This window comes from Eumetopias jubatus, unplaced genomic scaffold, assembly GCF_037043125.1.
Source record: "Eumetopias jubatus isolate StellerSeaLion01/CBP00866 unplaced genomic scaffold, mEumJub1_p1.0 scaffold_10, whole genome shotgun sequence".
Taxonomy (NCBI): Eukaryota; Metazoa; Chordata; class Mammalia; order Carnivora; family Otariidae; genus Eumetopias; species Eumetopias jubatus.
The window spans coordinates 7565011-7580689 of NW_028274816.1; the positions used below are offsets into that span (position 1 = coordinate 7565011).

The following is a 15679-nucleotide window of genomic DNA, read 5'->3' on the forward strand; positions in this document are numbered from 1 at the left end:
CACAAAAAGAAAATGAAAGGAAAAGCTACCATTTCTGTTTTTCCTGTGATGGAATTATATATGACCTGACAAAGGAATTCTTTAATACTATTTATCTTCAAAAACATTTACAATTCTGTTTTATTTAAATAATGATGTAGGATTAAAATAATAAGAATTAGTTACATGAATCTCTTGGGAATCACCTGTCAGGTACACTTTGATCTTCTAGATCAGTGGCTCTCATTGTCATTATTATTGGCTCTCAGAGCAGTGACAAGAAAGGAAAATAATGCTGCTGCTTCTTTTAAAGCTTGATTTCATAAACCTTGAATGATTCCAGCTTTTATAATGTAATAATACAAGTTATACTTTTTGCCAACAAAATAAAGCTCACAAATAGACTTAAAAAGTAAAGTTGTCTAAATGAAAATTAGTTGCTTTGAATGGGTCTTTGTCTGTATTTCATGTCATCATTAACACCCTTTTTTGGAGAGAAAAAGAGAGTCATAGTGTCTCTTTTAGTTCCTTAGTTCGTTTTTCTTGGCCAATTACCTTCATTTGTAGGACAAAATTAATATTCCCAGCACTTTAAAACTGTTTTGAAGCAGTTCAGCGGCTGGTGAGATTAGGGGAGAACTCATCTCCGTCAGTTCCTTGTTACAGTGGGCTTCTGAGGAGTACCTTTGACTCCAAGTTGCAAAAGTCTTAATCTGTTTCAAAATTTTTTCTCTCTTCATTTCTGCTTCAAATGTTAAAAATTCTAACATAGCTAATTTGACGTGTTCACGTTCTTAAAGCTGTTGTGCTGGAGCGGATCATTTAGTGCTACCCCTAAATTATACATTTCTGCTTTTTCTAGTCCAGCCTGTGTCTTCTTTTTTTAGTGTTGGAGGTTGGGAATGTAATGCTAATTTGGCTTTTTAGATTATTCAGTGCATGCACATTTGCACAGAATTTTAAAAGGCTATGTGAGATCTTTCCCTCCCAACATTGACCCCCAACTACCTACTTTCCTTCTGTATCCTTCTTTTTTTTTAAGTTTTTATTTAAATTCCAGTTAACATACAGTGTAGTATTAGTTTCAGGTGTACAATTTAGTGAATCAGCACTTCCATACATCACCTGGTGCTCATCACAGGTGCACTCCTTAATCCCCCTCACCTGTATCATCCATCCCTCCCACCCCCTCCCCTCTACATCTACAGTTAAGAGTCTGTTTCTTGGTTTGGTTCTCTCTCCCCCCCCCCTTTTTTTCCCCCTCTCTTTGCTCATTTGTTTTGTTTCTTAAATTCACCACAATCAAGATAGCATACCTGTCACCCGTGAGGATGCCCTTTGTGATTATTTCCTTCCACTTTTGCCTGCCCCGTCCCCCCCAAAATCCAGGCAACCACTGATCAATCATCTTTGTATCAGTATACATTTGTCCACATTTTTTGGAATTTTATATATGTGCAGTAACTCAGGATGTACTCTTTTTGTCTGATCTATTTCACTCAGTATAATTCGTTTTGACACATTCATGTGTCTTTTTTATTACTGAGAACTATTTCATTCTGTGGTAGTATGTAATTTTATATATATGTTTTTTAAGTATATTATTTACTATACATTAATATATAGTTTGTATTATTTAATGTATGTTAATACATTATAACTATAAAATATATTTTATATATATCCTCAGTTCTTGCTTATATTTAGTCTTTGACCTTGATTCCTGACACAGAGCTCCTAAATCCCTTGGAATTTCCTGGGTGATAGGAGTGCCTTCTGTTCTAGTGAGATGACTTTTGGTGGGCTCCTGGATGGGGCTGGTCACTAGAAAGACCAAGCCATGATTAGAAGCTTGAACTTTCAGCTCCAGTCCTTATCCTCTGCAGGGGGGAGCAGGGAGAGGAGCTGGAAATGGAGTCAGTAATTGATCCTGCCTACCTATTGAAGTCTCCATAAAAATCCAAAAGTACAAGGTTTGGAGAGCTTTCAGGTTGCTGAACATGGAGATGCTGGGAGGGTTTTGCTCCTGGAGAGGACACAGAAGCTCTGTGCCCCTTCTTCATACCTCGCCCTAAGTCTCTCTTTATCTGGTTGTTAATCTGTATAATTTATTATATCCTTTATAATAAAATAGTAAATGTAAGTGTTGCCCTTAGTTCTTTGAACCATTCTAGCAAATTATGGAACCCAAGGAGGGGGTCCTGGGAACACTGATTTCTAGCTGGACAGTCAGTAGTACCACAGCCTGGGACTTGTGACTGGTGTCACAATGAGGACAGTCTTTTGGACTTAACTTGTGGGATTTGCCTCTGATTTTCTCCTAAGTTTTTTAAAAATCAAAATATAATTCACACAGCAGAATATTTACCCCTTTAAAATGTACAATTCCGTGATGTTAAGAACGGTCACAATATTGTGCAGCCATCACCAGTGTCTAGTTCCAGAACTTTTTAATCACCCCAAATGGAAACTCATACTCAGTGCCTGGCAAACACTGATCTGTTCTTTGTCACTTTGATTTGCCTATGGACATATGAACTATATGCTGCTATATGAACATATCATATAAACAGAATAAAAAATATGGCCTTTTTTGTTTGGCTCCTTTCACTTAAGCATCATCTTTTCAAGGTTCAGCCATGCTGTAGAATGAATCAGTACTTGAGTTCTTCTTATGGGTACACAATATTCCATTATATAGGTATAGTGCATAGTTGACTCCTGAACAACATGGGTTTGAACTGTGTGGGTCCATGGATTTTTTTTTTTTTTTAAAGAACAGTAGTATAAATGTATTTTTTCTCTTCCTTATTTTCTTAACAATATTTTCCTTTTTCTAATTTACTTCATTGTAACAATACAGCCTGTGATACATATAACATACAAAATATGTGTTGCATCGTTAACATTGACTATGTTATTGGGAGTAAGGCTTCCGGTCAACAGTAGGCTATTAGTAGTTACGTTTTGGGGGAGTCAAAAGTTAAATGCAGATTTTCAGCTGCATGGCAGTCAATGCCCCAAACCCCCCTGGTGTTCAAGGATGAACTCTATCTTATTTACCCATTCATCAGTTGACGGCCATTTGTATTTCTAATTTTTGATTATTTATGAAAAATGTTGCTATGGACGTACATGTTATAAGTTTTTGTGTGGACATACTTTTCAGTTCTCTTGGGTTCATGCCTAGGAATAGAATTGCTAGGTCATATGGTAGCTGTATATTTAATCGTTAGTAGAACTGCCAGGATGTTTTCCAAAGTGGCTGCACATTTTACATTCCCACCAGCAATATATGAGAATTCTGATTTCTTCACATTCTCCTTTTTCCTTTTATTTTTTTTTTAAGTTTTATAGTTTTTCATTTTACATTTAACCCCATGGTTTATTTTGAGTTAATTTTTTATGTACAGGTATTTTTCTTTTTTTTTTCTTTTTAATGTCTAATTGTCCCACCACCATTTGTTGAAAAAGACCTCTTTCTTCCATTGAATTGCTTTTGTACCTTTGTCAAAAATCAGTTGGGTATATTTGTATGGGCCTATTTTTTGATCATTTTTTTCTTTTGAGAACTTCATCTAGATCTGCTGGTGACAAATTATTTTAGTTGCCCCTCATCTGAGAATGTCTTGCTTTCCCCTTCATTCCTGAAGGATATTTTCACTGATTATAAGATTCTGGGTCAAGAATTCTTTTCCCTCAGCACCTGAAAAATACTGTGCTACTTCCTTTGGGCCTCCCTGGTTCCTGATGAGAATCTGCTCTCATTTGAATTGCCTTTTTTTCCCCCTCCTATACGTTTTGTTTTTCTCTGGCTGCTTTCAGGAGTTTCTCTTTGCCTTTAGCTTTCTCAAGTTTAATTACGATGTGTCTTGGCCTAGAATTTCTTTGGGTTTATCCTGTTTGGTGTTTGCTCAGCTTCTTGGATTGGTAAGTTTGTATCTCTTGCCACATGTGGTCAGTTTCAGCCTTCCTTTTCTTTGAGTACTTTCTGAGGCCTGCCTCTTTCTCCTCTCCTTTTAGGATTCTGATGAAATGAATGTTAGATCTTTTGTGAAGTCCCACAGGTCCCGAAGTCTCTCTTTTTCTTTTTTCTTTTTTTAAGTCTATTTTCTCTGTGTCGTTCATACTGGCTAATTTGTATTGTTCTATATTCAAGTTCACTCATGATTTCCTGCGTTTCCTTCATTTCGCTATTGAGCCCATCCACCAAGCTTTGTATTTGGGTGGTTGTTTTTTTCAGTTCTAAGATTTCCATTTCACTCTTCTTTATATCTTCCGTTTCTTTGCTGAGACTTTCTATTTCTTTGATGAGGTTTCTGTTCTGTCATTTTTTTCCAAGTGTGTTTCTAATTGCTTATTGAAGCATTTTCATCATGGCTGTTTAAAATCTTTGTCAGATAATTCTAACCTTTCTTTCATCTCAGTGTTGGCATTTATTGACTATCTTTTAAAATTCTTCTTGAAGGGCACCTGGGTGGCTCAGTCAGTTAAGTGTCTGCCTTCGGCTCAGGTCATGATCCCGGGGTCCGGGGATCGAGCCCCACATCGGGCTCCCTGCTCAGCGGGCGGCCTGCTTCTCCTTCTCCCTCTGCCATTCCCCCTGCTCATGCTCTCTGGCTCTCTCTGTCTCTCTGTCAAATAAATAAAATCTTAAAAAAAAAAATTCTTGGGGTCTTACTGGTTCTCAGTATAATGAGTGATTTTTATTTGAAACGTGGACAGTTGGGTATTATGTTTTGAGACTCTAGATCCTACTAGATCTAGAGCCAGCTTTTAGCCAGCTTTCTCTGGCACTGCTCTGGCCGGGTGGAGGCAGAAGTCTGTTCCTCCCTTGTCCTCTGTTGATACCTGAGACGGAAGCTCCTCATTCCTGCTGGGTAGAGGTGTGCGTTGGTCTCCAGTGACGCTGTGATGAGTGTGGCCTCATCGCTGCTGGGCTATGGAGAAAGTTCTGACTCTCCACTAGACCTCCTTTGGCCCCACCCCAGCAGGTGGACAGAGATGGAAGTCTAGGCTCTCCATGTGTTCTCCTCTGACACCAAGGCTTTCTCCAACATCATGCAACTGGGGTGTTGGAGTACTTTGTAACACCCTTACATGAGTGGAAGTCTGGGCTCCCCATTTGGCCTTTGTTGGAGTGGGTGGGGCCACTGTTTTTTTCTGTGGTGTTTGGCTGGTGTTGAGTGATTATTATCTAATATTTTTCTGTCTTAGTAGGTTTCCTCTTTTCTCATCCTTTGACTAGAGAGAGCTGACTTGTTGGGGCTTTCTTTTGTCTGTACCCATTGGCGTTTCCGGGTTGCTGGCTTCTTCAGTGCTAAGGGGGATACATGAGGCAAGAAGAAAATCCAGAGAATTTTCCATTGTGTTGTTCCTTAGGTCTGGAGCTCCCCACCTGGTCTGCCTTCTCCTCTCCACCTTCCAGGGTCTTCTAATTTCTGTTTTGCAGGTTATGTCCAGAATTTTTAGTTGTACTTACCAGGAGGAATAGGAAAAGTTGTGTCTACTCATCTTTTCAGAAGTGGAAATTGCACCTGTTGTTGTAAGTTAACAATAATAGATCTTAGGCATCGTTTCATATTAGTATATGAATTGCATACTTAATCTTTTGTTTAAATTATGCACTGTATTTCCTTTTATGAATGTACCATAATTTTTTTTAACCAGTTCCCCTACTGATGGGCATTTAGGTTGTTTTCAGTGTTTTGCTCTTACAAGCAGTGCTTCAGTGAATAACTTCATGTATATGTATCAGTTTGCATGTGTTCCAGTATGGCTGAAAGACAGCTTCCTGTCTTACTATCCATATTTTCTTAGAGAACTGTGTATTCATTTGATAGAAGAGTCACTGTCGCCTAAAGGAAATCAGAATATTTCATTTTAGATGGATCTGATTGTGAAAAAGTCACTCCTTGTATGAATGTGTGCTTAGATCTACTTTCCTACAACTTCATGCATTGATTCTCGTTCAGAGCTGGTGACCAAGACAGGACAAATTCAGCTCCTCTTCCTTACAACAACCCTTAGATATTCAAAGCTGTGTGTCTTTGGAACCTTCATCTTCTGTTCTCCATCCTAAAAAGTTTGAGTCATTTTAGCCCTTGCATGATTTCCAGATATTCCGAATAAGACCTGGTTTGTTGAAGATGTTATTTTACACTTGCACATCTAGAGGGAAATGGGATACTGTAATCAATATGCTGGCTAATGGTTGCTAATGATAAAGTTGAACCCCAAATTTTGGGGACCCCTGTCACAGTCTGAATTATATTCCCAGAGACCACTGTGATGCCTTCCTTGCATTATGGATGAATGAATGCATCTATAAATCAATAAATTAATAAATACTGAGCTTACGCTTGACTTAAATCTTCAGTTTTGTTCATGCATATGTCTGCTTCTGATCTGTGCTTGGACAGTTGATTTGGAGGGCATCTGCTGGCCTTTGCCTTTGTCCCTATAAAACTTTATGGATATCAGAGCTATCCAGTCTTCCAACATTCTCAGATCATTTTGGATACTAATTGTGTCCTTGCATGTATTGTTTTTCTCTCTCGACACCATGCCATTTGTACTCATCTGACTACTTAAATGGGATATATTTTGCTCATACTCATACAAAATAGTCATAAGATATTTTTTAAAGAGGTAACTTCCTGGAAGTAGAGTTGCCGGGGCAAAGGGCATGTGTGTTTACATTCTGATAGAGAATGCTAAATGGCCTGCTACAGAGATCGATTGTCCGAATCACCTTGAATGTTGTCTGTATAGACAGGACTCTTGCTCATCTGAGACAGAGCCCCAGAGAAGGTTAATTTGAAGCACTAGATCTGAATAATGTAACCCTGATGTCATCGGATGGGACCTTCCACTTTTTTTTTTCAACAAGTTTTCATATAAAATTATCTAAAATTTAAGGAAAGTGTTTATTTTGATCAGCAGCAATCCTGCCTCATGAAGACATCTTTGTGTAGTTGTTATGTATAGTACGTTGGTATCTGGTTTTATAATACCTCATTTTACCCAAGTAAACTTATATTTTCTCTAGTAGCTTTTTCTGTGGATATTAAACTCTCATTTGGGTCTGAATTATGCTCTTGTGGCTGATGATGTTAAGCAGTACATCAATTAAGTGATTTTTCTCAATTTAATGGGTCATTCAAATTCATAGACATTTCTTGTGGTTTGATGGTTATTGTTCACTAGTTTATTGTCATGATTTTCAATCCAAGATTCTCCAAGAGATTTTTGTTTTTCTGATTAAATTAACAAGAGTGATGGATGAGCTGCTACTTTATAACTTTTTATTGAATCATAATTGATATAGAATATTAGTTTCAGTTGTGCAAGATAGTGATTCAGTGTTTTATACGTTACCAAAAAATGATTGCCATGTTAGGTCTAGTTACCATCTGTCACCCTACAAATTTATTACAATATTATTGGCTCTATTCTCTATGCTATACACTACATCACTGCATTTTTTTTTTTTTTAATAACTGGAAGTTTGTACCTCTTAATCCCCTTTACCTTTTTTGTCTGCCCACTTTCCCTTTCCCCTGGCTACTGCCAGTTTTTTCTCTGTATCTAGGAGTCTGTTTCTTGTTTGTTTTATTTATTTTTTTAGATTCTACATATAAATGAAATCATATAGTATTTGTCTTTCCCTGTCTAACTTCTTTAACTTAGCATAATACCATCTAGGTCTGTTCATGTTGTGGAACATGGGGATTTCATTCTTTTTTATAGCTGAGTAATATTCCTGTGTGTGTGTGTGTGTGTGTGTGTGTGTGTGTGTGTGCGCGCGCGCGCATGTGTAACACATCTTCTTTATGCATTCATCTGTTGGTGGACACTTAGGTTGCTCCCATATCTTGGCTCTTGTAGGGATACATACATACTTTCATCATTTTGAATGTAGTCCTGCTTTGTATATATAATGGATATTCTTCATCTGGTTTCTTTTACTCAACCCAGTCTCCGTGTTGTACATATCAATAGTTTATTCTTTTTTTTTTTTTATTGCTATGTAGTGTTCTGTATGAACAGATTACAGTTTGTTTATTTTGCTTAGAATGGATTATTTCAGCTTTTGGTTATTCTGAATGAGGTTGCCATGCACACTTTTGTACATGCCATTTGGTGGACATATCACACTATCTCTTTTAATATCTCTTAGGCATAATTGTTTTAATCTCACAAAATTGTCTGCCGGATTGATTCTTTATTTACTTTCCCATACTGTGCTTGCTTTGGCAGCATGTCTACTTTCCCATACTTACCTTTTCCTGAGATGGTAATCTCCTAAAATTCATTTAAGGTAGAAGGCTTTGGTTTTGGATCATGAACATAGCACAAAGAAACAGTATTTGGTATGTCATTGCTGGAGGGCAAGTTAGATGTGGCATGTGACCCTTCATCTGCATAGAATTCTTAGGAATATCTAGTCCTCAAAATTGGTGTTTGACATTCCCTCAGACGAAGTCTTTGGCAGAAGATAACTACTGTTTACAACTCCAGTGCTGTGTTCCCAGTATTGGGAGCCCTCCCCTAATCACCCCCAGACCCCCCACCAATGGCTCATGCATGTGGCCCTCTGTTACTGCTAGCCTCTGTTAAGACCGTTTGCTGCTTTGTTGTAATCACCACTAACTGTGTCACGTATGTAGGATATCATATGCATGTGCGTATCTTTTGAACATGGACTTATATGTAGCTAGTTACAGTTAATAGTGGGAATTGGTTTTCTTTAGTCAATTTATATGCTATCATTTGGGAACTTTTTTGCCAGTGACTGAGAAATTTTACCTTCCACAGTAGCTCTCATATACTTGGAGACTTGGAGACACTTGAATGGCATCATCATCAAAGTATTAGTAAATAGCTTTTACTATATCACTTGGTTGAAATCATGGCTATTTGGTATAATTTTTGAATTAAAATAATTTTTCATTTGATCATATTCTGACACATTTAAGATACAGTTTAACACTGAAATCTCTGCTCCCTCCAATCATGATTTATATACGTTGCCAAGCATGATTTATATATAATTAATTCAGTATTATTTCCTTTTTCTAAAAAAGTGGCCTTCCCTTATGTTTAAAATGTAAAAATTTTCCTATTTTTTTCTTTCTGTTCATAAAAATCCACTGTGGGTGCTATCGTTTTTGCTGATACACAGCTTTATCAGGTATGATTCCTGTGTCATGTTGGACTTTACAGATATGTTGTTGAAATTTTCAGGGGAAAAGCTTTCCAGATTGACTTCTACATTTGCTTGATCAGTATTTGTGAATGTCTTATGAAAATTGTTCGCCTTTAAGGTATAGAGTGGTCTGTCTATCAAAAACCACTTTGCCAGATTTATTACACCTATATTCCGAAAAGTAGTTTTGAGTGTTTTCTTCAAAAATATTGATATTTTTCTCTGGTTTTCTTCACCATTAATCTTTGTTTAGTTCTCTGCATTTTTCCTGTTTATACGCATACATGTCTGTGTACTAGTCAGTGTTATTCTTAACATACATGATTTTTCAAACTGTTACATATTTCTAACCAGATTTTTTCCAAACTGTCTTCCATGAAATACATTAGTCTGAGATGCTAAAGAGAATGGGACAAAAAACATTATAAAATGTTTACTATATCCCTGTTTGAGAGATTTCACCACGCACATTAGCATATTAAAGGATCTGGTGTTAGGCGGTAAAGAAATTTGTTTACCTTTGTTGATCTCAGCATCTTCTAGAAATATTTGAGTGTAGAACACTTCATAACACCCTGGGTGTTGTGGGGATACCCATTGGGGAACTCTTGCAAAAGACTGAGTAGAGTTTTCTCTGTAGTGTTTTAACACATCAAGTAATAGTTGATTAAAAGTGATTAAATTTTCAAGAAGTTGAAACACTTAGCTGAATTGTATTTGGGTTGTATTTTCTTGTAGAAATTACATTTTGAAATACAGCATTGATTTTTTTCTTTCCTGTATACTCTCTTTCAGTACTTGTGTCGACCTTTAAACATTGGTAAAACTACTGTAAAAATGCTGCTTTTTTGTAGGAAGGAGGTTTTTTTGGTTGCTGTTATCATGTTTGCTCGCTTGCTTCTCTTCTGTAAGAATTTGCTTTTATCCTTAAAAAATATGTTTACTCTTTCAGATAGCGTGACACAGGAAAGGAGGCCTCCCAAACTTGCCTTTATGTCAAGAGGTGTTGGGGACAAAGGTTCATCCAGTCATAATAAACCAAAGGCCACAGGTATGGGTCAGGAGACTACAGTTCTTAGATATTAACATGGTATCTGATTTGCCATAGCACTGAAAGGAGGTTGAAAGTTTTTACTCAATGTATATGTAGGTTCTCTTCTTGCAAACGTTTTTAGTATTTCACTAAAAATTTTTTATAGATGCTCTTGCTTAAGCCAAGAGTTCCCAACCTTTTTTGGTTGATGAAAAGCTTTCTGTGAGGACCTGTGTCTTTTGTTGGTTTGTATCAGCTGGGTTTTGGAACCCCCTACTTGCAACATTTGTATGTAAAGTTTAGAGTTGCAACTGTACAAAATCACCTTATCTGGATAATGTTAGGGTAAAGTATATAGAGAGTAATTATGTGGATTTTGCTAACAGAATGTGGCACAAGATAAATTCCAAACTGCTAAGCAAAAATTTTTGTCTCTCTTCCAGAAACTCCCTCACAATGCCTGTGGAGTTCTTAGTGTTTTTTTCTTTAGCTTCCACATATTTCATAGTTTTAAAGGATGGTGGTTATACAAGCTAAACAGCTCATTTAAAAAAAACTGTAAGAATGTTTGTTAACTCAGATGTGGGTTAGGAGCAGAATATTTTTTCCTCAGTTATCTGGTGAACAAAACTACTTTGGCTCGTTTTAAAGGAAATTGTATTTTAAGAAGTATTTTATGTGATTTTGGACCCTGGGAGACTTAGGATTAAATAGGAGACACAAGTAATCGTTATTTTTTGTGTTAACTTATGGATCTAGATAGGATAGCTCACACTTGTTATTCTCACTTAAATACAAATAGCCTACAGATTTTCTGAAGACATGTGCCTTACTTGTGTTGTAGCAGATCTTAGTTATAAGCGTAAAATACAGAGCTATCTGCTTTAAATTGAAAAAAAAATCAGATTTTGTATGGGTCCTAGAAATGCCCTGCTCTCACCTACAGCGTGTCCTCTTAGTACTGAGGCAGGGTAAGGTCTTGAAATGTCGGTGACAGGACTACACTGACTCTTTCTTTATATAAAAAAACAATGCTGCTCCAGGTTTTCAAAGGCATGAAGAAATGAAGCAAGGAATTTGATGATGAAGAATTCCAAACTGTTTAAATTTTTTAAACTTAATTGGCGCACTGATTTATGTATACAACATTTGAAGATAACCTTCTTCTGAAAGAAACAGTTTTAAAATAACGTTAAATTTGGGAGCCAACAGGTTCATCACATGAAATTGGGGAATGGTGATGTTGACCCTTGGAAATAAGACATAGAAGGTGCAATAATTTTTAAAAGCAGTTTGTCTTAAAAAAAAAAAAAAAAGCAGGCTCTTTTTTTAACTTCTTCCTGTTCCCCTCCTGTATCGATTCTTGGGTGGAAGAATTTTTTAACATTGCCAAAGTGGTTGAAAACGCTAATAGGGGCGCCTGGGTCGCTCGGTGATCAGGCGTCTGCCTTCAGCTCGGGTCATGATCCCGGGGTCCTGGGATCGAGCCCCGCATTGGGCTCCCTGCTCGGCGGGAGGCTTGCTTCTGTCTCTCCCTCTCCCCCTGCTTGTGTTCCTTCTTTCGCTGTGTCTCTCTCTATCATATAAATAAATAAAATCTTAAAAAAATAAAAATCCTGGGTCACAAAAACGTGTGAGATGGGAGAGGAAAATCAGAGTTCAAAATATTAAAAAAAAAAACGCTAATAAAATACATTGTGTTTGTACACATCTGTTGCTTTCTTAAGCAATTGTTAACACTGTATGCATGTTAATTTCTCTTAGGGAAAAGCTTTCACACTGTATTGACTTTATTTTTAAAAGAAACTTTTCTTGATCCATAGGATCTACCTCAGACCCTGGAAATAGAAACAGATCTGAATTCTTTTATACTTTAAATGGATCTTCTGTTGACTCACAACCACAATCCAAATCAAAAAACACATGGTACATTGATGAAGGTAATCCATAATTTTAGTGTCTTTTATAATGATCCTCTCCTTTTAGCTCATCAAGAAAAAAATAAAGGCTTTTCACTAGCATATCTCATTTTCGGAAACAATGAATAGGCCATTTTTCAGTAATATGACTGAACTAAAATACTGTGTACAGTTTGAACTGTATTGCTGTTAAGATTAATACAACATTTAGAAAATATATTAGTAGCTCGTTTTCTTCCCTTAGCTGATCTTTAGGGTAGATCTCCAGAATCAGTTGAATCATTTGAAGTCTTTCCTGTCTGGGTCTTTACCTCTTTAAAACACTCCCTTTTTACCTTTCTTTGGTTCAGGGACATCATTTTCTTCTGGTTTATTATTTTCTTTGTTCATCCCTTCAGTAAATATTTATTGAGTGCTTACAATGTGCCAGGCACTCCTCTAGGCATAGAGGTTACAATGGTGAGTGAAAAACAGACAGGGTCCTTGCCCATTCTGACTTTATAATCAAGTTATTAAAATGGACATTAATCAGACCATCACAGAAACAGATCTAGAATTAAAATCGCGGTGAGTGCAGTGAAGGCACATGATGCTGTGAGAGCATATAAAGGATTTTACTTACGGAGGCTCGGGGATGTTTCTCTGAGGAAGCAGTATGAGCTTAAATTTACCAGAGGAGTGCGAGGTAACACAGGGAAAAGGACAAAGAACCTTTTAGGCAGGGGGAATAGCATATGTAAAGGCCTCGTGGAAAAATGGAACTGGTGTTTGCCAAGGACTAAAAAGAGCCAGAGTAGCTCGAACAAAGAGGCATGACATTTTATGAGAAAGGCTCACAGGGCCAGGGCATGTGGAGCCTGGTGTGCCCTCTTTAAAGGAAATGGGAAGCCGCTGAAGGATTTTCAGCAAGGGGTGACATGACCAAGTTTGCCTTTTGAAAATCATTCTGGCAGCGCGGTGGACAGTGGATTGGAGCAGGGACCGTGTGGGTGCGAGGGCACCATTGAAGGTGGTTGTGGGGCCCAGAAATAGATTATAGCGGCTAGGGCAAGACTTGTTGGGGGAAGGGATGGGGAAAGTGGATAGTGTAGGAGATATTTAGGAAGTGAATTGATAAGACTCAGATAGACTGAAAGTGAGAGCTGAGGAAGAAAGAGGTATCAGTGATACTCCGGATTTTCCGGCTTGTATACTTCTATGATTATAGAGGAAGGTGATGAATTTGATTTTGAATATGTTGAGCTCCAGGGGCCTTTTAAACTTCCCAGAGGTGATTTGTCAAGTAGACAGTGGGGTATACAGGTCTGGAGCTTAGAAGAGAGTTAAGAGCTGGAGAAGTAAATTTGCAAGTTGCCCCCACATATTTGGTGATTAAAGTCCTGTGAATAATATCACCTTTGTTGAGAGTGGGGGGCGGGATGGAGGGTGAGGGATAAGACTGAGCCCTGAGGACCTTAGTGGCTGGGAGACAGAGGAGACAGAAAAAAAAGCAACCGTAGGGAGGTGAGGAAAACCAGGGGGTTGTTGGGTTAAGAAGCTGGGGAGCTAGCGGACAGCAGTATTGAGTGTGCCTAGGAGGGCAAGTAGGGTGAAGACCACGTGATTACCTGCTGGGTTTAGCCAACGGAAGCCATCAATAACCTCAGCTGGTTATGCTTTCGTGGAGTGGGGAAATGGAGACATGAGTCCAGTTGCCTAAAATGGAAGTTTAGGCATCTTCCTGGACTTGTCTCTCTCATTTGTCACATCCAGTTGTCACCAGGTTTTCTGGAGTTCCTCCTCTTCAGTATCACTAGAATCTTTCCCGTCTTCTTCATTTCTGCAACCACTGCCTTAGTTCAGATCCTTTGTTGCTGTCTGGTTAGTATAATGGTCTTCCAACTGGTTCGTCTGCCTCAGCCTTGTTCCTTCTGAATTCATTCTGAATGATAATAACCGCCCTCACCATCTCCTTTCTCACTGCTACCGTCATCGCTGTGGCTGATGTTTCTTGACAACCTACTGCACCAGGCATTGTGTTACACGCTTTATATGCATTCCTTTGTCCTCATACGAGCTTTATGAGGTAGGTGTTTTTACTTTCTCTCTTGTTACAGTGGTTCAGTACCTGGTGCCAGTGTTGCACCCCAAGTCTGCTTAACACCAGAACTGCCGCTTTTAATCACTACACTGTGTTTCTCTTCACATTACTCTCTGGTTGATTTTTCTGAAGCTGTATCTGCTCATGTCTCTCCTTTGTTGTATATCGATTAATTTTCTCCTGGCCCTTGAAGATAAAAATCCAGATTCCTTACTTTGGCCTGTTGGACTCTTTTATGGCACGGCTTCTTACTTGTTTCTCTCATTTGTCCTGCATTCCTGCTCTAGCCATGCTTGGAGTAGGGCCATTTTGGAACGTGCCATACTTTTCTCTTGGCGCCTGTTGTTCCTCTTGCCTGGAAATCCTTCTTCCTGTTCCTCCCACTCCATGCTCAGGCTTACTTCTATCCATCTGTTCAATCTCAGCTTGGGTATTATTTTCTCCTTGGAAGCCTTTCCTATCTCTCCTGGGTTAGGTGAGGTGCCATCATAATTGTCGCCTGTCTCTTCTGCCAGACTGGAGTTCCAATTGCCTTGCACAGGGCTTGGCATGGCTTTCGTAATTGTTTGCAAATTAAATCAAAATAAGAATTGAAGAGTACTGTAGAACTCTGTAATGACTTTTTAGTTATCCTATGGATTATTTATATTATACATAAACAAATGTAACAGTCCAAGTCTACTGTTACCTCACTTGGGCTCAGATACTCCCTTGGGCTTAGATACTTAAGATACTCACTTAGATACTCATAGGAAATGATTTGAGTGAGCTCTCTGGTTTTGCCTTCTCTGTGCCTTTGTTTCTACTTGGGGTAGGATATTGTGAAGATAGGCAGGTATAGGACCTCATCCCCAAGAATTCTTCCTAGCCATAGAGCAGGAAGCTTCCTTTAATGATGCTTCTCCAGGACGGTTCTGTCTCCCAAGAGACTACTTTGGTAGGTGTTGGCCCATATGTTAGCAGTTATCCGCTCTCTCAAAGATCTTGGGAGTGTTGAGACAGCAAGGGCCTGGCAGGGTCCTTTGGTGAGTCACAGCCCTCCTGGCCTCTGCACGAGCATGGGGACTGTCCATGGTGGTTATGGCACAGCCCCACTCTCTCCCTCTGTTGTTACTGGTGGCTTTGGGAATGCTTTTCCTATGAGCTTCTTTCTTTCTAAGGAAAGGAAACTAGTAAAACCGTGGGTTTGTCATAACCTAGGTGACATTAATTCTTTATGTTTATGCTATGATTTTATTCTTATACAGTTTCAGTAGTGTGGTAGAGTATTTTTAACTTCTTGACTTTAGTCTAATGCTAAGTGTATACTAAGTGTATATAAGAATGTGGGTCCTAAACGGGACATATAAAGTCATGAAATCTATATGGAGTAGGCCTTCATCCTTAAATTAGAAAATAGAAGTAATTTCATTGTAAAAGAACATTTCTTTTCTATAATTAATTTAACTTATATATTT

At 38.2% G+C, this 15679-nt stretch overlaps 1 protein-coding gene across 9 annotated transcripts in view; it reads left to right on the top strand.

Moving 5' to 3' along the window:
• Window positions 1–15679, top strand: part of CYLD (CYLD lysine 63 deubiquitinase) — a 65586-nt gene that overhangs the window by 28912 nt on the left and 20995 nt on the right. For 8 of the 9 annotated variants that reach the window (XM_088027371.1, XM_028091780.2, XM_028091802.2 and 5 more), the window contains 2 exons: window positions 10143–10241; window positions 12047–12163. In XM_088027371.1, the coding sequence (XP_087883497.1) occupies window positions 10143–10241; window positions 12047–12163 (216 nt within the window). Of the gene's footprint in view, window positions 1–5236; window positions 5525–10142; window positions 10242–12046; window positions 12164–15679 lie in introns of those variants that run through there. The other variant, XM_088027374.1, reaches the window with a different exon arrangement.